Source organism: Xenopus laevis, chromosome 9_10L (genome assembly GCF_017654675.1).
Source record: "Xenopus laevis strain J_2021 chromosome 9_10L, Xenopus_laevis_v10.1, whole genome shotgun sequence".
Classification (NCBI taxonomy): Eukaryota; Metazoa; Chordata; class Amphibia; order Anura; family Pipidae; genus Xenopus; species Xenopus laevis.
This window is the reverse complement of record NC_054387.1, coordinates 110,870,623-110,898,415: the sequence shown is the minus strand read 5'-3', so window position 1 is coordinate 110,898,415 and position 27,793 is coordinate 110,870,623. Positions and strand designations below refer to the sequence as shown.

General features: G+C 39.1%; 1 protein-coding gene across 1 annotated transcript; it reads right to left on the bottom strand.

Moving 5' to 3' along the window:
* Positions 1–27,543, bottom strand: daglb.L (diacylglycerol lipase, beta L homeolog). The gene is made up of 15 exons (XM_018236431.2): positions 27,282–27,543; positions 23,826–23,977; positions 16,306–16,480; positions 14,052–14,310; positions 11,534–11,656; positions 9,081–9,208; positions 6,845–6,971; positions 6,646–6,729; positions 5,208–5,285; positions 4,751–4,831; positions 3,912–4,039; positions 3,737–3,805; positions 3,577–3,649; positions 3,021–3,271; positions 1–1,264 (listed from the first exon to the last, which is right to left on the bottom strand). The coding sequence occupies exons 1-15, from the start codon at positions 27,374–27,376 to the stop codon at positions 1,066–1,068; spliced, it is 2,022 nt and encodes a 673-aa protein (XP_018091920.1). The 5' UTR covers positions 27,377–27,543; the 3' UTR covers positions 1–1,065.
* Between the last annotated feature and the right edge of the window lie 250 nt (positions 27,544–27,793).

Below are 27,793 nucleotides of genomic sequence, written 5' to 3'. Positions count from 1 at the left end.
TTAAGTACAAAGTAATATTTAATTATTATTGAGAAAAAGGACATCATTTTTCAAAATTTGGATTATTTATATAAAATGGAGTTTATGGGAGACAGCCTTTCCGTAATTTGGATCTTTATGAATAACGGGTCCCATACCTGTATTTTATATGTTGTTTTATCTTGCACTGAAAAAAAAAACTGAAATTGAAAGTAAAGTCACATTCTACTTCCTGTTCTCCAGAGCACAATCAAAACAAATAAGTAGTCCACTGAGAAACCCTCTGTATGAGTGGCTCCTTGTCACAAAGCCTAACAGGGTGGAGTTTGCTTTGCTGTGCAATGTGCTAAGGTTGGAGTTAATGAAGGCTCGGAGTTAGGACTTGATGATCACAGTGTCTGGTTACTTAGAAGTCTGTGTTTGTTGTGCTTAGATTTGGAGCACCAGAGAGGGATATGAGGGCACCAGAGGATGCACAATTGAGATACTAGGATTTCGCTAGCCCCGCCGACATATTTAATATGAGACAGCGTACAAGTTTAAAAAAAAAAAATCCACAAAAACCTTTCAAACACACGAGGACTTGACTGAAAAAAAGCCAACGTCTGTCCAAGCCGCTCAGTAGTCGTTATTCCCGACTTCTGATTATATGTTCAAGGGTAACCGCCAAGCAGAATCTGTCCAGAAATAAGAAGTCAAATCTCTGTCTGTAGATTATTCTGTGCATGTATAAACCAGTCTGCACTTGGTGAGACGCCCACGTTAATACACAACACTTGGCACAGAACAGCTTTGTGCTCCTATTTATTACCTTAGATGTGTGTGTTGTTGAACATGGAATATTTGTCACTCTGTTACTCTCTGTACTTTCAGATGCCGAGGTCTTCACCCGAGGATTCATGATAAATAAAACACTATATGCTTCAGGATGCCATTGATACCATTAGCTTTCACGTACTTTGTTCTTTCTTTCAAGAGTTAAAAAAAAAAATGAAGTGCAAAGAGATTCTTCCCAATGTTATAGAAAATATTCAGTCCCTTTGATCAACGTCAGTAATGGTGTCTCGCTGGGAGGCCAAGCCCAGGCTAGATTTGGTTTGTAGCTAAGACACCTGGTGGTGCTTGACAGGAACTGCAGCTGGTTTGATCCAGGCACAAGCTTCTTAAAGCGTTCAGAACAATGTCCGGCATGTGATCGGTGATCATCCTGGGGCTGATATAGATACTGCTGAATGAAGTCTCCTTTGACCATGAAGCGCTGTGTTTCACATCGGAAAAACACAAGCTGGAAAGAGAATCACAGATAGCATTAGATTTCATGATACAAATACGAAGGGCCCAGGCTGTCATGTACATGTTTCAGTTTCACTCTGCTCTTCTGCAGCCGCCTAGTGGCCAAAGACAGAAAGTGACACACTCTAGAATACAATGAGCAAAGACTAGCAGTATGGCACCTTCAACTCAAAAATGCAAAGCTATTCCCTTGTACTTTACTGTCCAGTAAAAAACAACTCTGCATAATAGCAGATAGCTTCCTTAAATGCCTTAGGTCTTAACATAAAACCTTTTGTTTACATGATTCCTAAAATACAGTACTGCACTCACTTACATTGGCCTTTGTAACAGTAGTAAGGCACAGGGCTGACCTCCTTTTCTGGATGTTAGTATACAGGGGATCAAAACCTGATCCCTAGGACTTAACACCAGGATTCCAACCTACATTAAACCCAAGGCTCAGGAGCCTAGCTGAAAAGTGAACCCTACAACTCCATACTCGGGTTTCAGCCTCAAGTAAAACGTACAGGAAAGACTCAACACCTGAATTACAGCCTGTCCTAATCCTAAAAGCACACCTGTATCTTACTCTTACCTTAAACCAACTCGCAGGACACAATAGGATTTAGGTTTAGCCTGAACCAGAATTCCAGCTTAATTTATACCTCAGGGACTCATCATGATTTCAACTAAACCTAAAGTTGAGAACTGCTCAACTGGATTTTAGCCAGGCTAAACATGATGACTTGGACCAAATGCATCAAGATTTCAGCCTAGTCTAAAAGGGATCATCTGTATCTCACATTCTGATTTCAGCCATTCAATTGAGATGCATTCATTTAGTGAGGTTTGTCTAATTTGTTAACCTAAACACTGGGCCAAAGCAGGCTGGTCTGATTGTTTAACAGTGGCCTACAGAAAACCAGCTGGAAGAGAATGCGCTGATGTGGTTCTCATATAATGATATAGATGTCTGTATTTTAATTAAGATATTGGTTTGATAGGCCTTTGTGCGAGTCCCATATACAGGCCAATAAGCTTCATGACTAAGTCTGAAGGAATTAAGTCAGCAGCTTATGTTCAATTTTAGCTCGTTTTAAGACTATGCACTTGTATTTCCAGGAATCTCATGCAAAGATGTCAGCCTAGTCTTAACCTAACCCCTTGAACTATATCAGCTGACCTAAAAACTACATTACCAGGGCTACATATCTGTATTTCTGCCTCTCCTAGAACCCCCACAAACAAATTATATCCTCACCAAAACCAGATTCTCGGTTCCCCACATCTGGATTTTTCTCTCGCCTAATTCCAGTTCATGGAACTGATCCACAGGAATACAAACCAGACTTTTAGTGTATCTCAAAAAAAGAGCTGGCAGTTGTTTGATTTATTCAAATGCTGGGGAACACACAAGTCTATGTGACACTGTGGTGTGTTATAGACTTGTGGTATTGCAGCTTTGTGTTGGCAAACCTATCACGGTTCTACCATAATATTTAATTTGGAGCAAACATTTGCTCAGTATAGGCAAAAAATATAACAATAATCCAAGTGGTCCTTATGCAGTCCTGCTGGCTGTCCCTATATATTTTCTAGCTGAAACATGTCCTTAGCTATAACATTTTGTACCACAGTGATACAATATGTACTTAGAGAGGAGATTTGTATAAATGTTCCATCTAATTTTCTGGAGATGTTACTAAGGTGACTAATAAGAGATCACATTTAATTGATCACTGTAAAACCATGTGAATGCAACATACCATCCCGATCTTCTCTCTTCAACTATATGGATGATCTTTCCTGGCAGGAAGAGGAGAGGATATTGTGGAGACCCTGAAGGAGAATCCTCTGTCAAGGTATTATAAGATGATGATTTATGCACCATTAGGCTTTGCTCAGCAAGAAGGGGTTGGGAGAAAGCTTCAAAGTTTCTACCATCCAGTTCTGTTGGGAAGTCATCTGGAGTCCCTCCGAATATTTCATACCAGCAACCCCGAAGCAGGATCTGGTACTGGAAAGACAGTAGGAAAATGAAGCTAAATCAACTTGTCCTATACAGTACCATTCATAAGGTAATGTGGTACAGATCCAACCAGTGAGGAACCAACTTCGGTGCAAGGGTTACACCAGCACCTGAGTTGGGCCAATTAAAAATGGATATTGGGCCGCATTTTTCGGCGGCCCGTAGTTTGGACACCCCTGGTTTACACCCATGTCACCTTCTGGGTGAGGAACCAGCAACAAATTAAAAGTCTACCTGGCGCGCTCTAATGGGAACTCACCTAGACAGTGGAAAGATTAACAACTCACTCTTACCTTAGGGCGGTTACAGTTGACAACCATCCTCAGTATTTTTCTCTTAAGATCTTCCATGTTAGGTAAACTCAATCTATACATAAAATCAAGAAAAAAACCTTTAACAAGAGAGAGTTAAATTTAAGAGGCCTGGTGTTAAAGTGCATAGCGTGTTTCTTACCTTGGCACCAGATCTTTCCCAACTATTATGGAAACAATGAAATTTTTGGAATAATCTGCAAGGCCTTTGCTAGGGAGAAGAGATAGAAGATGATGAGTGCCTGAAGTTAAAAGTTAACACAATCTTCTGCTAACGTGGAATGATTATACCATGTGGTGAAGCAAATATATCTTACCTTAGCAAACCCCCTGGTGGTGAAAATGCATAGCACTTCAGGACAGGGAAGGAACTGCGCAGCATGATCGCCAACACTGCTGCTGCTCCTGCTCCCAAGCTGTGTCCAACAATGACAAGTTTGTATTCCTATAACACAAGTGTGAGGGTGGCAGAGTGAGACAGGTTAACTCACACAAACACACACACACAAGGACACTCAGATTTTTGACTCCTCCCTAGATTCTTGCACAGTAATATTGAGCCCATTATTAAAATCTCCCAGTGTCTAATCCATTATGACGCTGTTTCAGGAGGGTGGAAATAATATAGAAATGTAGGGGCCTATTAGATACTAAAAGTAAAAAGTGCATCCTAGGCTGCATTCCATAGTAGCCTGGCACTTACGCTGGTCTCACAATAGAAGATATGCTTGCCTGTAGAGGTCACCAGCCAAATGGTTCTGTGGCCAATAATGTGCTGAGCTGAATCAGACTAATATGATTCTTTATCCCCAGGGCCAACAACTGGATCATTATAGGGCATGCCGTTGGTTTGCCACCATACACGGGCAGATTTAAACCACTGATTTGGCCTCTTTACTTTTTTGGCAGCATCTCTGCTCCTGTTTTCCCGACCGTCTCCTGAGAGATATCTGGCTGAAAGTCAGATAGATATTTGCGAATTTGATGTAATCCCACAGGCCTCTGTAATGATCAGATTGTTGGCCTGGATGCCAAACAAGCCAATCAGCCCAAATTAGCCCTGAATACAGGGGGCTAAATCGGGACCTTGCCAAACAAGCAGATTTTTATGGTTATTGCCAGCTATAGTTGAAATACTCTTTAGACAAATACTTACGGGTGCAGTGGTGAAAGCCTGGTTTAAGATGCCGTCATTTACAAGCCTCCTGTATATGTAACTTGCTGCTTGTGTTATACCCTAAAAAAGCCGGTTTAGAGTCAGCATAAGGGTCACTTTATACATTATACAAGCATGAAAACAACAGAGCATTTCATCTATATCTCCCAGCATCCTCTGCCACTAAACCTGGAGTCCACCAAAGTCCCAGGCTGAGATTATGACCCATGAAGGAATCCTATTGCAGAATAGATTCAGGAGGGAGGAAATAATACAGAAATGTAGAACTTTTCAAGAACTTTCTAGATTCTTATGCTGAAAAGGCTTACATAATCTAAAGACAAGAAGAAAATGCAGACAAAAGATACAGTATGTGCAAATTGCTTTATAAAAAGAAAGTATATAATAACGTTTCGGCAATAAGGGGGTTTGTTGCCGCTGTATAAATGAAGCTTACCTTATGTGCGAAGGATTCTCCGGTCACCCCCTCTATGTGGAGATTTTCACAGTCTGCGGAGAGGTCTGTCAGAACGTCCTGCAGGGAATGGGATAGCATGTAATAAACGTAAAGGGGAAGTATAGCATCTTTCCAAAACAAGTATCATAGCAAAAGTGCTGCTAAAAATGAGTGGTCCAGACCTAGAAGATATCCTCTATTCTCCATCCCCAGCCAAACTCTAATCCAAGCTCTACAGAGGAATTATAGATACAGTTTAGCTGCCCTTTGAACGAGCTTACCCCCTTTGGACAGAGGCCATTCCTGGACTTGAACAAGACCAATGGGAGGAAGGCACAGACAATGCCTATAACTTCTTAATATCGATAAAGGACAGGCTCATACAATATAAATTCCTCCACCAAACCTAAATAACGCCCCTCAAGTTAAAGAAATTTGGCCGGAGGCAGGACTACCTGTGCAAATCTACTGGGGCCAATTTTATCTATATGGCCTGGTCTTGCCCCCCCCATACAACAATTCTGGTCAAAAATAGTGTAGACCCTAACAAATAAACTGGGTATGCCACAGATAGTGGACCCAGCACTCTGCCTACTGGGAATAACAGATGAGGTACTACCTACCAATATGGCCACGGACGCTCATGTTCTATGCCAAAAAAAACTGTGATCATGCACTAGATGGGAGGAACCCCTCCCTAACCTTCTGGAGACACTTGGTGGATGATGTTCTTACCCTTGTAAAACTAACTTATGAAATGGGGGGGGGGGCGCATGACAAGTTTGACAAAATATGGGGGGACTGGTGCGACTGAGATTCTGTGGACAGGTAATTGGTCCCTTTAAACCCGTGGTGGCCTGCCATATAATGTTATCTATAATTGTCTACACCAGGGGTCCCCAACCTTTTTTGGGACCAAAGAAGAGCCAAATTTTTTGCAAGGATGAGGGGGGGTCGTGGAGGGGGTCTGGAGGGGTTGGTGAAGGGGTTGGAGTCCAATTCAGCTCACTGGAATCCATTTCGGCGCAGCCGCCTTAATTCTTCGGCGGCCCGGCGGTTGGGGACCCCTGGTCTACACTATAACAATTGCTTCGTCTAGTGACAAGACCCTTCTGTCAGTATAAGCCTGAGCTTGACCCGACATCACTCATGTGCCAAATCACCAGACACTGCACTGTTGTTTTGTGTTTGTAATTGTTAAAATCAATAAAAAATCAGCTATAAAAAAAATGAGTGGTCCTCTTATTATAGGGGGATGCTTCATTGAATTGGTATTGCAATATTTGGCAGTTGGATTAATACAACCACTAATCATGCCTTCATAAATGGACCCATCACTGATCCATGTACAGCTCCCAGCCCCTCCAACATTTACCTTCGAGTTGGCAGCTCATCTGATCTTCTACATCTTATGAGGACAATAAGAATATGTACTTACCTCTAGAGATAAAGTGCCTCTCACTGCTACAAGTATGGATTCAGTTTTATGGTCAAGAGCAACAAAGAAGGGGATTTCGTAGATCTAAAAGCATGAAAGGGTAAAAGAGAAACATAACATCAGGTCATGGGAACTGACATTTCCTGCCCTGGGAAAAAAGGCCCAATGCATTTGTTGATTTATTATTATTAATTATTACCCTGTTGTGAAAGCTGATGTAGATGAAATCCCGGTGCTGGAGTCCTGTGGTTTGCAAAATGGAGCCAAATTGGCAGTTAAACCTGTCCCCACCCACAAATTCATACTGAGATGCTCTGTTCTGGCAACTGAGAAGGGAACACAAATGCATCATTAGATAAGAATCTCACTGAAAAACAGCATATTCTGGTCTCCTGGTGATCTTGAATAGCTTTACCACCTCTCTCTATTTTGTGCATAAAAAGACTGCAATCTGCCATTTATTTTTGTAATTTGCATTCTGCTTTGTGTAACTTGCCACAGGCCTCTACACTCTGTTTTAAAGCTCAGAGGCTCCCAGTCGGCCCCTTGAATAGAACTTTGCCTAAAGTAGGGTCAGGTGAGGGGAGGCAAGTAGGTGTCCCCCTCTTCTGCCATCAAACTTTCAGAAGGGCCCTTTGATGCTGGTCTCTGCACCAATCGCTGAATTTTTGGTTCTACCCCTTGGTGCAGAAATCAGCACTCCCCAGGGAGCAAGTGCTTGGTATGTGAGAACTCTAGCACCCCTTAGCCCTCTAGCACTTTCACCGGGGAATAAGAATGACCCCTATGATCTGACAGTTACCCTGACATAGATCCAGAATTATCCAATAAAGCAATCACCTACTCCAGAATCATACAAAATCAGAGGTATCCAGTGTTCCAATTTGGCTTATGATTCTCATGCTGGTTCCACCATGTGCGCCTGCCGTCACACACAATTCTTGTATTAAGCAAAACAAAAAAGATGAAGGAAGCCTTAAAGCAGAACTTTGCTGCAATTAAATTTATTGAGTTGTGCCACTACATGTTTCGAAACGTAGTGGCACAACTCAATAAATGTAATTGCAGCAAAGTTCTGCTTTAAGGCTTCCTTCATCTTTTTTGTTTTAGTTACTACTCCAGAATTATTCAAGAAAGCTATCACCTACAAGTTTTACTCTAACTGTCCTTAAAGGGATACTATCATGGGAAAAAACATATTTTCAAAATGCATCAGTTAATAGTGCTGCTCCAGCAGAGTTTTGAAATGAAATCCATTTCTAAAAAGAGCAAACACATTTTTTAATATTTAATTTTGAAATATGACATGGGGCTAGACATATTGTCAGTTTCCCAGCTGCCCCCAGTCATGTGACTTGTGCTCAGAAACGTCAGTCACTCTTTACTGCTGTACTGCAAGTTGGAGTGATATCACCCTCCCCCCCACCCAGCAGCCTAACAACAGAACAATGGGAAGGTAACCAGATAGCAGCTCCCTAACACAAGATTACAGCTGCCTGGTAGATCTAAGAACAGCACTCAATAGTAAAATCTAGGTCCCACTGTGACACATTCAGTTACATTGAGTAGGAGAAACAACAGCCTGCCAGAAAGCAGTTCCATCCTAAAGTGCTGGCTCTTTCTGAAAGCACATGACCAGGCAAAATGACCTGAGATGGCGCCTACACACCAATATTACAACTAAATAAAAATTCACTTGCTGGTCCAGGAATGAAATTTTATATTGTAGAGTGTATATTTGTATATTTATGTATATATTTATGTATATTTATTGTATATTTATGTAAACAGGCTAATTTAGAAATAAAAACTACACCATAAAAATTATGACAGAATCCCTTTAAGCTGCTTCCCTTAGGGTCAGGCCACACAGGGCGTTTTGGGGAGATTTGGTCGCCTGCGACTAATCGCCTAGTTTTTGCGGCGACCAATCTACCCAAACGCCTTCCCTGAATATGTGCCGGCTAAAATGAAAAAAAAAAACAAACGCCAGCACTAATCACACCCACCGATTAGTTTTCCGAAGTTGCCCGAAGTTTCCTCGTGAGGCAACTTCGGAAAACGAACCGCTGTGTGTGATTAGCACCGGCGTTTTTTCATTTTAGCTGACGCATATTCAGGGAAGGCGTTTGGGGAGATTGGTCGCCGCAATAACTAGGCGATTAGTTGCCAGGCGACCAAATCTCCCCAAAACGCCCAGTGTGGCCTGACCCTTAACCTACACTACTAATAGTCTATATAAGAAAAATAAACAGAAATTGAAATGACTATTTATCATGGCAACTAATCCAAATAACAATCCAAGGCTTGAACAACAAGCCCTTCAATTAACCCTAGCACAAATGTTCATTGTTTGCATTACTGTCACTACACAAAATAACACAATGTGGCCTTTAGTTTAACTCATGGGATTTTCTAGTCAGATAGTTACTCACCACTCTCCACAGAGTTTACACAAGCCAGTGAGCGGGTTGCTGTAGACATACAAGGGCCAGCCATAGGCAGCTGCTGCAAACTGCATGTAGTGTGCCGCTTTATCCAACTCTATTTCTAAACTGTCGCTCTGAAACAGAAAACCCAAGTGTTACGTCAGATGACAATTCTGCAGATTGGTTTCTTGTGTCTATTGGTGGAACAGGAGAATCAGTCCTTTATTCAGTTAGCATGGATCCAGGTTAAATTCTAAGAATACCTGGATGTTAGTTACAGAGACCCTCTACTCTAGGTATATGATCTAGCACTGATCACATTTCACTTAAATCGTATGGGTGACTTTAAACGTAGTTCTGAGCTGACAGAGTATATCTAGAGGAAGGGCAGACTTTAGTAGTTCACACCAATCGTTGTAGCAGCAAACTCTGGGACCTTTTATGAATCACTCACGTCCAGATCACGGATAAAAATAATTTTTTATTATAACATCTGATTTACAAGAATAAATTTTGATGTCTGGCGCGTTTCGCGTCTATGCACTTCCTCAGAGACCTCAACCCTCATTAGCATTGACGTTATTTAAACCCAAAGTAACCCGCCCATATGATTAATATATTAACCATTACAAGTTCATTCATATAAAGAGAGACTTTACAAACAAAGCAAGTTAAAACAATCAAAGGGGTTGTTCACCTTTGAGTTAACTTTTAATATGATGTAGAACGTGATATCCTGAGAAAATTTGCAATTGGTTTTCATTTTTCATTATATGTGATTTTTTTTGTTATTTGCCTTTTTATCCAGCAGCTGTCCATGTTTGCAGTTTCAGCAATCTGGTTGCTAGGGTTCACCCTAGCAACCATGCATTGATTTGGATAAGGGACTGGAATATGAATAGGAGAGGGCCTGGATAGAAAGACGAGTAATAAAAAGTAACAATAACAAAAATGTGTAGCTTTACACAGCATTTGTTTTTAGAAGGGGTCAGTGATCCCCATTTGAAAGCTGGAAAGAGTCAGACGAAAATGGCAAATAATTAAAAAACTATAAAAAAAATAAATAATGAGGACCAATTGAAAAGTTGCTTAGAAATAGCCACTGTATAGCATATTTAATGTTAACTTAAAGGTGAACCACCCCTTTAAGTTAATCAGATACGTTATAAAAATTAATTCCATACATCTATAAAATGTCATGTTTGAATCAATATATCAATTCCATTATATTATGCTTCATGATTTTATGTATAATTTACAATTTTGTAATATAAATCCCCTCTGGTAATATATTTGATACTATATAAGCCCGCAAGTTACTTTAGATTAGTCAGTAACAACTTATGTCAAACACTGAGTTTAACCCTTGAGTCTGTCAGCAACAAGCATTTCACTACATGTCGTACTTTGTATGTTGTGTATGTGACAAATAAAATTAGAATTTTGGTATGCAACTTATAAATCCATTTGACCTCTGCTCGTAATAGTTTAGCTTCCAAATCGCCTCCTCTTGGGCCCAATGTCACTCTCTCTCTATGCCCTGTACTGACACCATTGAATTCCTTAAAATGCCTTGATACCGGTGTGCCTTCACTCCCAGATCTTATAGTATTTAGATGCGCCCCAGGCAACCCAGCCAGCCATATCGCCCCTCCGCCGTGTGCCACTACGCGAGCGCACACATGCGCAATGAACCACCACGTCACCCCATCCCCTCCTGGTGAGCGCACGCATGCGCAATGACCCGCGCGTCACTCACCACGTAGGCGAACAACAACAAGCCAGATTCGGAAGCCCGGACTGGGGTAGGCAGTAGTGAAAGTTACGTGCCTGGCGTCCCCCAAGCTTTGCACCCTAGGCATGTGCCTACTCTGCCTATCCCTAGTTCTGGCCCTGCCCTTATCCTATTTTTCAGTAGTAAACTGACTGTTAAGGGATGTGGGAGATGTAGTTTAACAACTATTGAAACTCCAAAGGTCGCAATCACGGTGGGGATTCCAACTTTTTGCATGCAGTGTTTGTGAATTGTATTTAACACATTTAAGGGGCAGAGACAACTGATAATACTTTTCCAACAATAAACAAAAAAGCCTGCCTGTGGTTTACCAGAGGAGAATATTTTAGACCTATGGCATGCATTCAGTAGCATAAGGGTAAGGACACACGGGCAGATTCAGGGAGATTTGTTGCCCTGGCGACAAATCTCCTCATCTTCGGGGCGACAATCTCCCCGAACCGCCCTCCCGCCGGCTAGAATGAAAAATCGACAGTGGGATGGCACTCGCGGCGCTTCGTTTTCCGAAGTGTGGCCTATATCTTAGTGACTTCTAATATGTTTCCTTGTGAGGCAACTTCGGGGGACTTTGGAAAACGAAGCCTTAGCCATTAGACTTAAGCCCATCACAGTGAGATTAAACCTACTACCAGTAGATGAAACCCCAGTGAAGAATGTGACTTACTGTATTGTGTGTTGGTGAATGGCACATCACTTCCTCTGGGTCCCTGCTAAGCTCCACTTTATCCTGTTCCTGGTGCAGGAGAGTGAGGCCTGCAGCGATGTCACTGGGAACCAAATCTGTGTCCTATAACAAGTTATTATTAATAATAATAATAATACGTATTTGTAAGTATTCAACATATTCCGCAGCAGTGTACAACAGAAAGGGTGTTCAACCTGCATACAAATACTCATCCATACTGTAGGTAAATGGGGCCCTGCTCATTAGACCTTAATTGCAGCCAAGTTAAAACAACAGCTGTACCTTTTTATATACAGATAAGCAGGAGTCCATTATGCAACACGGAGTAGCTTCAGTTTGCCTGTTTAGCTCAAGAATGAACAAAAACCTAGATATTTCATGATTAAAACACTAGGCAAGAAGTATGTTCAGCACAAAAGCCCTATTCAATGCATTCATGTTGACCAAGGTGTGTACTGTCCCTTTAACAAGTGAGCCAGTCCCTTCCCTGTTCATGTAACATTATCCAACTCCTCACTAGCATCTTTTTAAATGAAAGAAAAGTCATAAAACCTCATTATAACACTTTGTTTTTAATCAAAACACAGGAACAGCCATAAAATTGCTTTAGTTTAATAACAAAAAAGCATTTTAATTTTACTTTATGCTTATTTAAACATCTGTCTGATAATGATTGCAATTCCCCAGTCATTTGCTTGTGCTGGAATCAGATCATTAAACTTGGAAAATCACTGAATATAATCCCCCCCTGAAATTGATTTTTTTTTCATGACATTTAAAAGAAACAATTATACCAAATGCACATATAAAATTTAGATAACAGGTAAAATATATCCATTTATATTGTCACACTCTGGCATGATGGTGTGACCAAGTGTTGGGAAATATTCATTTACCATATCGTCTCCAATCACCAAAGACAGCTCCGGTTGATATTAGATACAAAAATGGTTCTTGTGAAACACTCAGTCTGCCTGCATTTGTCATGCTCGTTAGTAATAGACTCTACAGCAGAAGTAGTTAGATTTAAGAAAAGTCCACCAATTGATAGAAATAGTTGCTACATTGGTAGACAATTCTGTCCCATTTTCAGCTGTTGAGCTGATGACTTATGTGCCTCACATAAGCACTAACATAACATACCTTCTGTATAATATATATATATATATATATATATATATATATATATATATATATATATATATATATATATATATATATATATATATATATATATATCTATCTATCTATCTATCTATCATCATCTGCTACAGAATATAATGATATTAGGAGCCACCTTGAAGTTTCATAGCCTGTATTTTAAGTACACTTGGCCTTGGTACATCTTAGTGACTTCTAATATATTAGTCTGTTAAATGCGAACTAAAGCTTAACTAAAGAAGTAGCTAGAAATGTTGTACATTATGTTTTGTGCTTCTGTACCAGCCCAAGGCAACCACAGGCCTTTAGCAGTAAAGATCTGTGTCTCCAAAGATGCCCCAGTAGCTCCTCATCTTTTCTGCTGATTCACTGCACATGCTCTGTGCTACTGTCACTTACTGAGCTTAGGGACCCACTCACAATATACAGTACATATAGAATGGAAATGTCACAATATAAGGCTGATTAGTAATTAATACAGATAATTACTACATGGCAGCACAGAAACCAGTGCAATTAGCGTCAGAATTTAATACTTGCCTTGTAGCATCAGCTTATATTACAGACCAACCTCATTTTCTGCTGGATAATTAGTGACGAGCCCTAAGCTTAGCTTCTCAACAGCTGCTCAGAGTCCACTGAGCATGTGAGTGTCACAGACACTTTCCAAGATGGTGACCCCCTGTGACAAGTTTGAAGTCCTGGATCATTGCTGCTATTGAGAAGCTGAAACTTTAGGCTGGTGCAAAAAGGTCATTATTTAAAATATGGTATTTTTAGCCATATTCATTTTTAGGGTTCAGTTCTCCTTTAAAGAGGACATAACAACAATGCAGCATTGCTCAGACTGATCATTTGAGCGCTACTCGATCATAAATTGTTGATATGACATTTTTTTTTTAACACTGCTTATATCATTATTGTGCAACAGGAGCTCCCACGGCTGTTGTGTCCCCATGGTGCATGGACAGAACAGCAAAAACTTTTAAGATTTACAGAAAGTGTCTTTAGATGCTTCTCTGCTCCATTTTAAAGTTCAGTGTTACAGGAGCAATTGAACTAAGCAGAGAAACATTGGGAGACGCTTCCTCTATCAGTAAAGTTCTGCCATTCTGTCTGGCCAGCACTAATACAGAGTATCAGGAAGCGCTCTTGTTACACCCTTGATACTCTGACATAGGCACCACATTAGTAAAGGAGAACCTCTGTATCTCATTGAGTTGGGCCCTGCACTGTAAAATGAGTGGGTCACTTTCTAATGAAGAAAGCATGGTTTCTGTTACAGGGCAGAGCTTCATAACGTAAAAGGAGATCCAACGCATCAGCTTAAACTTACAGAGAAATAGCTGTTGAGAAGCTCCGCAATATTGGAGAAAGCCACTCTGTTGTCATTGTCTTTGCCTATGCAGCAGCAAAGGAGTCGGATGCGAGTCTCCCACACACGGGTGGATGCCTTCCTGACGTTGTAAAGCACTTGCTCTGACTGGCTGCTCTCCAGGTTCTGCAGGTCACTGGGTCTGTACAAAGTCTTCTTGCGGCCGAGTGGGTCAAACACGAGCACTATGGCTATTGTTGTGAGGAGTATAATGACCCAGCTGCAGGACACAAGCACAAACCGTTATCTTTTTGCTGAGTGACACACACTCAGTGCCGCACACAGTTATTCATTTTCTCATTGTACTGTATATACGACCACAAATGAAAAATATCAGAGCTGGATATAGAGACTTCATTTCAAGCATGCAGGGGGGTGTTTGCCTTTAAATTAACTTTAGTATGATATTGGGAGTGATATTGTGAGACAATTTGCAATTGGTTTTAATTTTTTATTATTTGTGGTTTTTAAGTTATTTAGCTTTTTATTCAGCAGTTCTCCAATTTGCAATTTCAGCAATCTGGTTGCTAGAGTTTCGAATTCCCCTAGCAACCATGCATTGATTTGAATAAAAGACTGGAATATGATTAGGAGAGGTCTGAATAGAAGTAGAAAGTAATAAAAATTAGCAATAAAGATACATTTGTAGCTTCACAGAGCATTTGTTTTTAGGTGGGGTCAGTGAGCCCCCCCCCCATTTGAAAGCTGGAAAGAGTCAAAAGAATAAAGGAAATAATTCAAAAACTATACCAAAAATAAAACATGAAAACCAATTGAAAAGTTGCTTAAAACTGGCCATTCTATAAAATACTAAACGTTAACTTAAAGGTGAATCACCACTTTAAAAGGGACCTGTCACCGTAAGAAATATTTCCAAATCCTTTTTTATGTTGTTACTTAACTAAAATAAACTTCACTATATAAATTATTTCAATCTTGTTTCTTCCAGTCTTGGAATTCACAATCATATCAAGCAGGCAGTCGTTTTGTGGACACTTATTAAGGCAAGCTTTGTATCTTACCAACATCTTCTTTATGAGCCAGAATGGAGAACCTGATACTAATGCCCTTGCACTGGTTACACAATTACATGGTGAGGAGGGAGGGGGAATGTGTGGAGAGCAGTGACATCTATTCTAGCAAGTGCTGAATGGAAAGTGAAAGTAATTGCCTGCCCCACCTCTATGACTAAGGCATGACTGGTGCAGGTAAAATGTGTATAATATAAGAAAAAAAAATACCACACTCAAATTTATTTTGCGTGTCTATTAAAATCAGTTACTCTAACTGAGCCTGTTGAGTGCGGTATCTCGCACTCCAATTCTCTGTTTCAATAACTGATTTTATTTAGTACATAAAGTTTGGAATAAAGCATTCCTGTGCTCCAACGTTTCTCAAGGATAGTATACAATGGGCACATACTCCAGATATATTATTATATAATATCCGCACTCACGGGACTTTATGGCAATTCATATTTCTTTATTATGAGGAGACTTAATGACAATTCAAATTTCTTTATTATGGGGACTTAAGTCTCCTCATAATAAAGAAATTTGAATTGCCATAAAGTCCCGTGAGTGCGGATCACCTTCGACAACGAGACCATACTATTTACTGGACCTGCACCCAGGCAAGCCACTGTATGGGATATATGCATGCAATAAAAACAATCTGAAGTCATTACAACACTGGAGTGCGGGACTTTTTAACAAATCTATATGCAATACTTTTGACCCTGCACCCGCATCAATTAAAGAAAGACCAGGATTGGAGTGTGGCTACTTACTATTGAATATATATATATATATATATATATATATATATATATATATATATATATATATATATATATATATATATATATATATATATATATATATATATATATATATATTTTTTTTTTTTTTTTTTTTTTTACACTGAAGCCAAATATTAAAGGCTAAACAAAAACAAGACCAAGGTATCTAGTTCATCTGTAAACTGGATACTCCAGGCACTGGGAAAATGAGCTGCCCTCACAGGCTTACAAGTCCACCTTCACAAAAAAAATGATTATCACTGTTGGGCTTTTCTCACCATCATTTAGCACTTAGCTAATGTATGTAATGAGTGTTCCATGCACTGTGGGAGCAGCAGAAAATGTTCCTAACCCAGACCCTATAACCACAACCAAGCTCCTGCCAGATTCTAAAGATACAGAAGAAATACTTACCTAGCTATGACTGCAAAGAGTATGACATGTACCACCACCCGATCACATTGCATTCGATTGTCTGACACCCAGATGGCTCCCAGCACAGCCCAGACAAACTCTGGCACATAGAGGGCCAACCGGATATACACCAGTTTGGGCATGCATTTCCGAGGCCCTGGGTTGGCGATTGTTCCTGGAAAGGAATTAGAAAATCCTCAAAACACATTCATAATGAATATCAATAAAATATATATATCTTTATTATGCAGTGCCAGTCTCTAGATTCATAGATTCTACCTGTACGCACTAGAATACTTTTTATTGTAACTTGCGGTTGGTCACATAATCATAGTATTACTTAGATATTGATTTTCTGAGACAATTTGCAATTGGTTTTCATATTTTATTACTTGTGATTTTCGAGTTATTGAGCTTTTTATTCAGCAGCTCTCCAGTTTGCAGTCTCAGCAATCTGGTTGCTAGGGTCCAAATTACCCTAGTAAATATTCATTGACATGAACAAGAGACTGGAATATGAATAGGAGAGGCCTGAATAGAAAGATGGGTAATAAAAAGTAGCAATAACAATGAATTTGTAGCCTTACAGAGCATTTGTTTTTAGATGGGGTCAGTCACCCAATTTGAAAGTTAGAAAGAGTCAGAAGAGGAAGGCAAATAATCGAAAAACCATAAAAAATATATAAAAAGAAAATGTAATTGAAAAGTTGCTTAGAATTAGCCATTCACGTGTGATTAGCGCCGGCAGAGTCAGGGAAGGCGTTTGGGGAGATTGGTCGCCGCAAAGATGAGGCGATTAGTCGCCAGGCAACCAAATCTCCCCGAAACACCCAGAGTGGACTAACCCTTAAAGGCACTTAACAGACTACAAAGTTAACAATGAAAGGCTACAGGGTCAGTTAGTTATAAGTTTCCTGTGCAATATAAGCAAAAACATCTTGTCTGGCCCAGACCTGAATAAGATTTTCACAGTCGATTCTGCTTCCAGAAAATGAAAGAAGATAAGAACAAAACTGCTTATCAGGGCTGCCCACTGCCTCACTGTTCAAACAATTTCACAATTTTTTGCTTTTTTCACACAAAAGGAACCAACACAGCGTGTTTCCTCTAATGTCTTCACTTACAACTTTACTTTTTTGACTTCTGATTTTGACAGCTGTTATAGAGGAATAATATGTGCTGTGCAGGGCCTGACCCTTTTAATAAAATGTATTAATATAGATTTAGAAGTTTGTTTCAGGCATGGGTGGCAGTGGATATACAAATTGAGGCATACAAAGTGGGGGATTTAGTTCCTTTTAAAGCAGTGGTTCTTAATCTATGAGCTGGGGTCCTACAGAAGGGTGGGGGGGGCTCAGCCTGAAGACCAGTTCTGTAGAGATTTGGTGAGAATGCCAAGTTGCACAATTAAATACTCAAAAAGATTTGAAGGTTAGTTAAGGTGGGATTTAGTGTGTACCCTTCTTTGCCCTCTAGATATTCAGCTGGGTGGCTGATGTTTTTATCTATGAGGGATCTGTCACCCAGACATAAAAATCTGTATTATATAAGTATTTTTTTCAAATTTAATATGGAAGCCAATTATTATTTTTTTGTTAAACATCCATTCTTGTTATAAAGGTATTTAAGAATCAAAGCTGTCAATCATATTTTGTCTGCCCGGCCTCTAGGCATGGGAAACTACTTTCACTTTCTATTTGGCACTTCCTACATGTCGCTGCTTTCCCCACATTCCCCCACCCTTCTCACAATCTAATTCCCAATTCTGGCTCATAAACAAGATTTAGGCATGATGAAAAGCTTGTCTGAATAACAGAGTTCACAAAATGGCATGTATCTGCTTGCCGTGATTGTGTAATTCTAAGACTAAAGGAAACAAGATTTAACTAATTTATATTTTGTAAGTAAAGTTTATTTACTTTACAATCCCAATAGAAAGGAATTTGGAATTATTTTTTATAGCCACAGGTCCCCCTTTAAGGGTCCGAGAACCACAGCTGTAAAGAATCTTTAAACAGTGTTTTTTAATTGAAGGACGGCCAACTGATGATCACAAGCCTTAAAGGAAACCTGTACCCCCCAAACAATGTAGGTCTCTATTAAAATATACTGAGTAAAACAGCTCATATGTAAAACCCTGCTTCATGTAAATGAACCATTATCATAATAATATACTTTTTTAGTAGTATGTGCCATTGGGTAATCATAAATAGAAAATTGCCATTTTAAAAAATAAGGGCCGCCCCCTGAGATCGTAAGATTCACTGTTACAGTTAGTGTTGTAGTATTTCTGGTCAGGTGATCTCTGAGGCAGCACAGATAGAGTCACGAAATGGTGGTTCAAGGCAAGAGATGTAAAAGGGCAATATTTATGTAAATATATATTCCAGTTTGGTAAGATTCTTTAATATGTCATTCAATTTGATATAAACTATCTGTTGCTTAAGTATTCATTTTGGGGGTAAAGTTTTCCTTTAAATAGTCTATCTGGATTCACACACATCAAAATAGTGACATTGGTGAAGGTGCCTTTAATGCCGCATGGCTTTCACAGACAGACTTTTGAGGAGAGGTTTCCCAGATTGTGTTCTCCACAGGCCCAATATAATATTTCAATACTTGAAATAATGGATTCTGCAGTCTCCGGCACATTGCTATGCTCTCACACAGTTGTTGCTACACGCTCTGGAGTGCTTTAGCAATGTGTATTTGGCAACACTGTCAGTTGGTGAAGCCTGCGGAAGGGTTAGGCAATCAAATCTCTAATATTAATACATGTGACCTCAGATTCTCGGAAGAACTGTTTTGTACAGAGAGGGATACGCTACAATAACAGGATACAGCCAGATTACACATTTACAGGTAAAGGAATACATTCTTTCTGCAAGAAAAGAATAAGTCATGGTATCAGACCAAGAGCTTTATAGTGGATCTGTCACCCAGACACAAAAAGCTGTATAATAAAAGTCCTTTTCAAACTAAACATGAAATCCAATTTCTATTTTTCCTAAAAGCATTCATAGCTGTTGTGAGCTCATTTAAAAATCTCAGCTGTCCATTATATATTGTCATTACATTTAAACAGGCCTTTGCTAATTATTGGATAAAATAAAAGAGCTCTACAACACATCCAGTCTGAGAAAATAACATTGTTCATTAAGAAACAACACAACCGATTATAAGGCTTTGCATAAGCAGGGCAAGTTTCAGAAGACAAAGGGCTAGTAGATAAGATACATGTAACCGGATGGGGAGGATCCTGCTCTGCTCTTGATATAAAATGATACAAATGTATACTTTGAACTTTAATTAATAAAAAGGGTTGATTGACCTTTAACGTTAACTTTTAGTATGTTATAGAATGGCCAATTGTAAGCAAGTTTTCAATTGGCCTTCATTATATATTTTTTTTATAGTTTTTTAATTATTTGCCTTCTTCTTCTGACTTTCCAGCTTTCAAACGGGGTCACTGACCCCATCTTAAAAACAAATGCTCTGTAAGGCTACACATTTATTGGTATTGCTACTTTTGATTACTCATCGGGGGTTATTTAATCAAAGTCGGAATATTTATCTCAATACTTTCTGAAAAAAAACTCAGACCAAATCTGCATGGGTTTTTTCGGCTTATTTATTAATACACTTTCCCGAAAATCTGGTTTGTGTGAAAAAAATCGCAAAAAAAAACATTTTTCAAGATTTTTTGGATTTTTCATCCGATTTTTTCACCTTCGGGTATTGCATGAAACCCAGCGCACATCAAAAAATCATTGGGACTTCTCCCATTTCTCCCATATGCAACCTTGACAGGTCTATGATGCTGGATTTTCTGATTCTGACTTTTCCATCCTCTGGGTTTAATACATTTTTTTCTGATTGTCCGATTTTATATAAAAAAATCACGAGTTTTTTGTGATATTTGCAATTGGAGTTTAGTACATAACCCCCCATATTTCTATACAGACCCTCTCCGATTGATATTCCAGTCTCTTATTCAAATCAGTGCATGGTCGGTAGGGCAATTTGGACCCTAGCAACCAATAGAAATTAGCCATTCTAGAACATACTAAAAGGTGATCTTTAATCATAAAGACAAGTACCAACCTTTCGGACACAGACTTACCATTTTTTTTGAAAGTAAAACTAATTTTACATTTCAGCTCCTATAATGCACTGTTTCACCCACTATATCCTGCAGGTACCCATTATTTTAAATTCCAGTGTTAAAGTGGACCTGTCACCCAGACACAAAAATCTGTATAATAAAAGTCCTTTTCAAATTAAATATGAAATCCACTTTTTATTTTTTATGAAAGCATTCATAGCTGTTGTAAGCTCAGTTGTCAGCTGTCAATCAAATATCTGCCCTGCCTCTATGACTTAGGCATAGAGGCGGGGCAAACAATTACTTTCACTTTCCATTCAGCACTTCCTGATGTCACTGCTCTCCACATATTCCCCCGTTCTCTTCACCATTTAATTGTGTAGCCAGGGCATGGGGATGGACATCAGGTCCCCATTCTGGTGCACAAACAATATTCTGAGCTGATGCAAGGATTGACTTAATAACAGTGTCCACAAAATGGCTGCTGCCTGCTTGCTATAATTATGAATTCCCAGACTGAAGGAAGCAAGATTCAAATAATTTATACAGTGTAATTAAAGTTAATTTTGCTTGACTAATGTGATAAAATAGGATTTTGAATAATTTTTGTGGGTGACGGATCCCCTTTAAATGATGTGTTATTTCAGGGGCACTGCGATGAGGAGAGGTGGCTCCTGACATTATCCTGGTGTTATTAGCACTAGAAATATTACCTGATAAATCTTTAGCGAATTAGCAGACATATCCTCTTTCTGAAGAAGGAAATATAGACCGTTGATGAAACGTATTTCTTGGCAGTAGTCTTGCGGTGTCTGGTTTTGTGCACGCCCAGAGACATGAGTGATATTTTTCTATTGTTTATCCTACCTAAGCATTAAAACATCTGTAATCTTAGCAGTTTCACTGAAACAAGAGAGCTTGCTCATGGAAAAGAAAGCCTTTAAATGTGTTGTGTGGCTGATTCATTTATTTAAAATATTAAAACTGGATTAAATAAATTGAAATTTTCAGTAGCCTTAGTCCTATGCTCAGTATATTGTTTAGATTTATAGCAGTGCATATCGTTATCAGTGACTGGCCGTGTCTGGCTGTAAGCTTGCAGTCTCTGTACAGGTATGGGATCCGTTATCAGGAAAAGGCCATCTCCCATAGACTCCAGTATAATAAAATAATCCAAATTTTTAAAAATGATTTCCTTTTTCTCTGTAATAATAAAACAGCATCTTACACTTGATCCAAAAAATATATACTGAATCCTTATTAGAAACAAAACCAGCCTATTGGGTTTATTTAATGTTTACATAGTTTTCTAGTAGACTTAAAATATGAAGATCCAAATGACAGAAAGATCCGTTATCTGGAAAACCCCAGGTCCCAAGCATTCTGGATAACATGGTCCCATACATGTACTAAATATTTCTCATTTCAATGCCAACTAAGGTATCAGAGCTATTGGTGTCCCTCCTTTTGGCAGCTGGAATTTCAGGATTTTGCAGAATACACAGTGCTTAGCCTGCTGAAGTGGAACAAGTACTACATACAATTCCAGACTGGAGAGAAAGGTATATTGACAGAGCAAGCCTTCTCCCATAGGAACAGACATAGCAATAACAGAGATTGAAAAGTCTTTTCTAGAAATTATTCAAAATATGTCAGAGTTAACAATGATCTGAAAAGGGTCTAAACAGAAAAGGTGTAACTAAGCTAATGGCAAAAAACTAAAATTAAATGAAAAGAAATATTGCTGTGCAAAAATACTATTTTTAGATTTAGATTAGATTTCGTAGGTAAGACTTTTGGGCAAATTTACAAATCTCTGAAAATTTGCCAACGACGGCTTCACATCTCAACACTTCCCCAGGCGTAGATTCGCTAATTCACTAAAATCCGAAGTTGCATCCAGGGCGCCGAATACAGGCGAAGTCGCACTAAAGTTACTGCGCCAAGCGAAGCGAAGTTGCGCTAGCGTTGCCTAATCTGTATATGGTGGAAAGTTAAAGTTGAATGGATGTATATGTTGCAGCAAATACAAGGTACTACACAAGCCCGGGAAACCTTAATAAAATAAAATAAAGTTGTTATATTGCCCTACACATAAGCCCAGTGTATAGTTTATGTGCCATATTTTAGGAAATATAGGGGGGAAGCCAGTTACCCAAGTTTTACGCTCTTTTGCAGCCTATCACCCTGAAAAACTAGCGTTTGGGAAAATTTTTCAACTATTTTTTGAGGAAGTCCTATCTACTCTATTGCACTTCGTCTGATCTGAGGTGGCGAAGGCAAGTCTGGCGCAAGAGGTAACGTTCAGTAAAATCCGCATCTTAGTAAATTTGCGTAGTTACGTCCATTTGCCAGAGCGCAAATTGGCCAGGCATTAGGGAGCGAAGTACCGCTAGAGTCTATCGCCTTCCCTAGCGAAGTTACGCCTGCGCCGTTGTAAATCGCAAAGTAACAAAATTATGTCATACTAGTGAATTTTCACTAGCGTTAGTCACTTCGCCTTTTAGTAAATTTGCCCCTTTATCTGAACCCCAAGCTGCTGTGCTACAACAGAACGCAACAGCACGAGATTTTGTGAGATTCTAAAAAATCTTGTCCCCTCTGCTGTAAGTCAGTATATATATATATATATATATATATATATATATATATATATATATATATATATATATATATATATATATATATATACGCCACACGAAGAAGCGAGTTGCAACATGGAGTCTTGAAACGCTAGTGCACGCGTGATACGCTTGAGAAAGGGAAAGGAGTATTCCCGAAACGTCGCGTGAGTGCCACAATGCTGCTTTATGACATGGACTCATACAGATAAGTTGCTTATCCAGTGAACTGTACGAATTTTTTAAGGAGCGAATAAAGGCTATGTTTTAAAATTGAGGCTTATTTTCTGAAGGTGTGCAACGCAGTTGGACTTTATATATTTGGGCGGATTAACTCACCGCTGCTTTGGGTTTGCACACACACACACACACCCCTTATCCGGAAACCTGATATCCAGAAAGCTCCGAATTACGGAATGGCTGTCTCCAATAGACTCCATTTTATCCAAATAATCCAAATTTTTAAAAATGATTTCCTTTTTCTCTGTAATAAAAAAACGGTACCTTGTACTTGATCCCAACTAAGATATAATTAATCCTTATTGGAGGCAAATCCAGCCTATTGGGTTTATTTAATGTTTAAATGAATTTCTAGTAGACATAAGGCATGAAGACCCAAATTACAGAAAGATCCGTTATCCAGAAAACCCCAGGTCCCGAGCATTCTGGATAACAGGTCCCATACCTGTTTATATATTTATATATAAATATATATTAGATGTTTTTCTTTTCCTGCAAGGAATCAGGCCCATCACTTGATCAGCTTCACATGCAATTAGAAGATCAGTGCTTACCTTGCATGCTGACATACACAATGGCAGAGACCACACATATTATTGATGCCAGCAAGACAATCAAAACAATCAGGTAACTGCGCAGAATGGCTCCTCCAACACAATCAAAATGCCCTTTGTGGACAAAATAAAGCACTAACATTCCGATCCACCTGAAGGAGAACAAAAAAAATTACATTAAAGGAGACCTATTATGTAAAACACAAGAATGTACCAGTACATCAAACTCTTTTAGATGTAGAAGGAATGTGCTTTAAAATGTTCTGTATCTGGTTTCTTTATTGAAAATTTCTGCAAAAGCCCTACTAGTCCCGCCCATCAGTTTCACTTCCTGCTGCCTCCTTTCCCAGGCTGTGCAGGGGAGCTGGTGGCACTCTGTACACTGCACTGTAGGACAGGAACCAATCAGCTGCTAGGCTGACCTGATAGGGAACTGAGGCCTGTCTTTGCTTGTGTGACTGCAGGGCTGTGATTGGCTGTCCCCCCTCCTACTGTGCTTCTGGTAGGGACCGTTTGGACACGCCCACCCCTCATTTGCAACACAGACAGGGACCATTGAACTTCTATAGGGAGCTCCAGTAAAGGGGCCATTTTTAAAGACAATATTAATTTACAGCTAAAAGTAAAACCAGCACCATAATCTATACATTATTGCCTACAAAATTAGGGTTTTCATCCTATATGCCTCCTTTAAGGCATAAAAAATATTTTCCTGCAGAGCCACATCAAATCACAAATATGGTGCAACTTTTCAAATACCAATGCGCTTGCGTTTGGGGCCCTTTGAACACATAATGCACTCCAATGAATAAATACATAAAACATCCGAGAACGCTCACGGCAAATGCCATCCTTATAATGAGATCTAATAGAAATGGATTAGTCTTGGTAAAAGACAGAATTATATCTCTGTTACTGGATCTATGCAGGTCAATATTTCTTTAACTGACTGTAGGTGTAAAAAATACTCGCCCCATTTGAGGAGCTGCTGGCTGTAATTCTGGTAAGAAACACTGCATTATGGGGAATGAGAAAGCATGAAGCTGTGTACCGATATTTTGCACTTCAGATGGAGCACTACTATGATATTAGTCCATATAGAAATATATTTGACATAGACTTGTATTTATTGTTAAAGCATTTATATACTTAGGTGACTGTGTAGCCATGGGTCCAACCGTTTAACTGAAACAGGGCAATAGCTCTGCAGAAAACAATGTTTTTTGCTCTTACACAGGTGGATACTAAAGAACTACAGACCTATATCATACAAAACAGGACAATCGTAGCCAAAAAATCCTGAGAACTGGTTGGAGAAATACTAATCAAAGTCATTAGCCTTGGCACCTTCAGAAGAAATTATATATATATATATATATATATATATATATATATATATATATATATATATATATATGTATTTATTTACAACATTTTGTTCATTATGACTTCCCAAATAAATTACCTTGTGCAGATTTTGAAAACACTGTTTAAAAGATTATTTTTTCATTTCTGATATTTTTATTAACTTAAATGGCATTGGGCCTGTATGGAAGTACAGGTATAGGATCCCCTATCCGGAAACCGGTTATCCAGAAAGCTTTGAATTATGGAAAGGCCATCATTTATAAAGTCCATTTTAAGCAAATGATTCACATTTCTAAAAATGGTCTTTATTTTCCTCTTTTATAATAAAACAGTACCTTGAACAGGTATGGGGGATCCATTATCCAGAATGCCTGCAACCTGGGGTTTTCTGGATAAATGATTTTTCGAGTAATTTGGATCTTCGTACCTTAAGTCTACTAGAAAATCCAACATACAACCCTAGGCTGGTTTTGCTTCCAATAAGGATTAATGATATCTTAGTTGGGATCAAGTACACAGTAATGGTTTATTATTACAGGGAAAAGGCAAATCATTTTTAGAAAGTTGGATTATTTGGATAAAATGTCTATGGGAGAAAACCTTTCCATAACTCTGAGCATTCTAGATAACAGATTTCCAGATAACAGATCACTTGATATTAACAAAGCTTAAAAAATCTATTGGTGGCAAAACAATCCTGTGTAATGATTTTTAACAAACTTAAGGAATGAATATGTAAGATCTCTTATCCAGAAAACCCCAGGTCCCAAGTATTCCAGATAATAGACCCTATACCAGTATAATACATAGGGGCAGATTTATCAAGGGTCGAATTTCGAAGTAATGGGAGTTTTTTTGAACTCCCATAACTTCGAAATTTGAATGAAAAAAGACAGACCGACATTTATTAAAAAATTTGTTTTTTTTCTGCGGACGAATAGGTCGTATTTGTTTGAATTGGAATAGTTTGAATTGAAGCAACATCGTATTCAGCAATTCGGCAGGTTTAAGATGGTGAATGGTCAAAGTGAAATTTTTAAAGAGACAGTACATAAATAAATTTCAATATTCATATTGAATTTGGACTATTCCCTAGTCGAAGTACACAAAAAATAGCTCGAGATAAGAATTATTTTACTTAGAATTTTCACTTCGACCCTTTATAAAACTGCCCCATAAAGTCACGTTAAACAAAAATCAAGCTATTGCAGAATAAAAATATAAAAATGTGGGGGGAAAAGTTGCTGAAAGTCAACATGTCGTTAAAGGGATGTTTCACCTTTAAGTTAACTTTTAGTATGTTATAGAATGGCTAATTCACAGCAACTTTTCATCTGATCATTATTTAATTTGTTTATGTTTATTTAATTTTTATAGTTTTTCTTAAATTATTTGCCGTCTTCTTCCGCCGCTTCCCAGCTTTTAAATGGGTGGGGGGGAGGGGGGTCACTGGCCCCTTCTAAAAACAAATGCTCTGTAAGGCTACACATGTATTACTATTGCCAATTTTTATTTACTCCTCTTTTTGTTCAGTCCCTCTCCTATTCCAGTCTCTTATTCAAATCAATGCAGGGTTGCTAGGGTAAACAAGACCCTAGCAACCTGAAATTGCATACTGCAGAGCTGCTGAATAAAAAGCATAATAACTGAAAAACCACAAATAATAAAAAATGAAAACCAATTGCAAATTATCTCAGAATAGAACTCTATGTCATACTACAAGTTAAAGCAAAGGTGAACAACCCCTTTACACAAGTAATAAAGGAAAGCAGAGTAAAACACTAGAGGATACATGACTCGCCTCAGTCTCTGCCCCAGCAGCAGAGCTTACAATCTAGAACACTATGTGCTTTAATTGTAAAACTAATGAGATGCTACAGAGGAACCCCAATAAGTGATTGGAAATCAAGTGAGAAATGAGGCGATTTGTGTCCAGCCAAACTGCAACTCCCAGCAGCCCCTGACATGTATTGTCTTCTAGTGATGCAGGGAGTGGGAAAGCCGCAGAACATTAGGCTTATTAGGCACTAAGAATAGAGGAAAGCTGTGTAAGCGGCTGCTAAGCGCACACAACACGGCACTACTTACCAGATCAGCCTGATAAACAGCTCAAAGGCTCCGGGAAACACCAGGTCATCACTGGCTATAGCCCAGCGCCTGGCGAACAGCAACAAACCCGGCATCTTGCTCCTTGGGTGCGTCTCTCCAGTCAGTTGCTGCGACTGAATAGATCACATAGCGTTCCCTCGCTGTCACCGAGACAGGCTAGCGCCCAGTTCCTTACCGTCATCCGTGACATCACCGATCACGTGACTGCTCTGCAAACCGGAAGTGCAGTGCAACCGGAAGGCTGCGTTCCAGGGCAATGATTACAGTGAAGAATTAATAACAGGGCAGGTTTGCCAGTTCGGTGGTTTTTCCAGTCAAATTAGGCTACTAAGTTAAAGCCCATGCTGGTTTTAAAAGTACAAACTAGCCAAGGTATGGATTTGGGCTACAAGTTTGTTGTTTGGAAACCAGCCAAAGTTTGTTTCTTGCCCTATTGTGCCAAGCCTGTGTCTCCCAATGCATGTTGGGTAATGTAGTTTTTGTTTAACAAT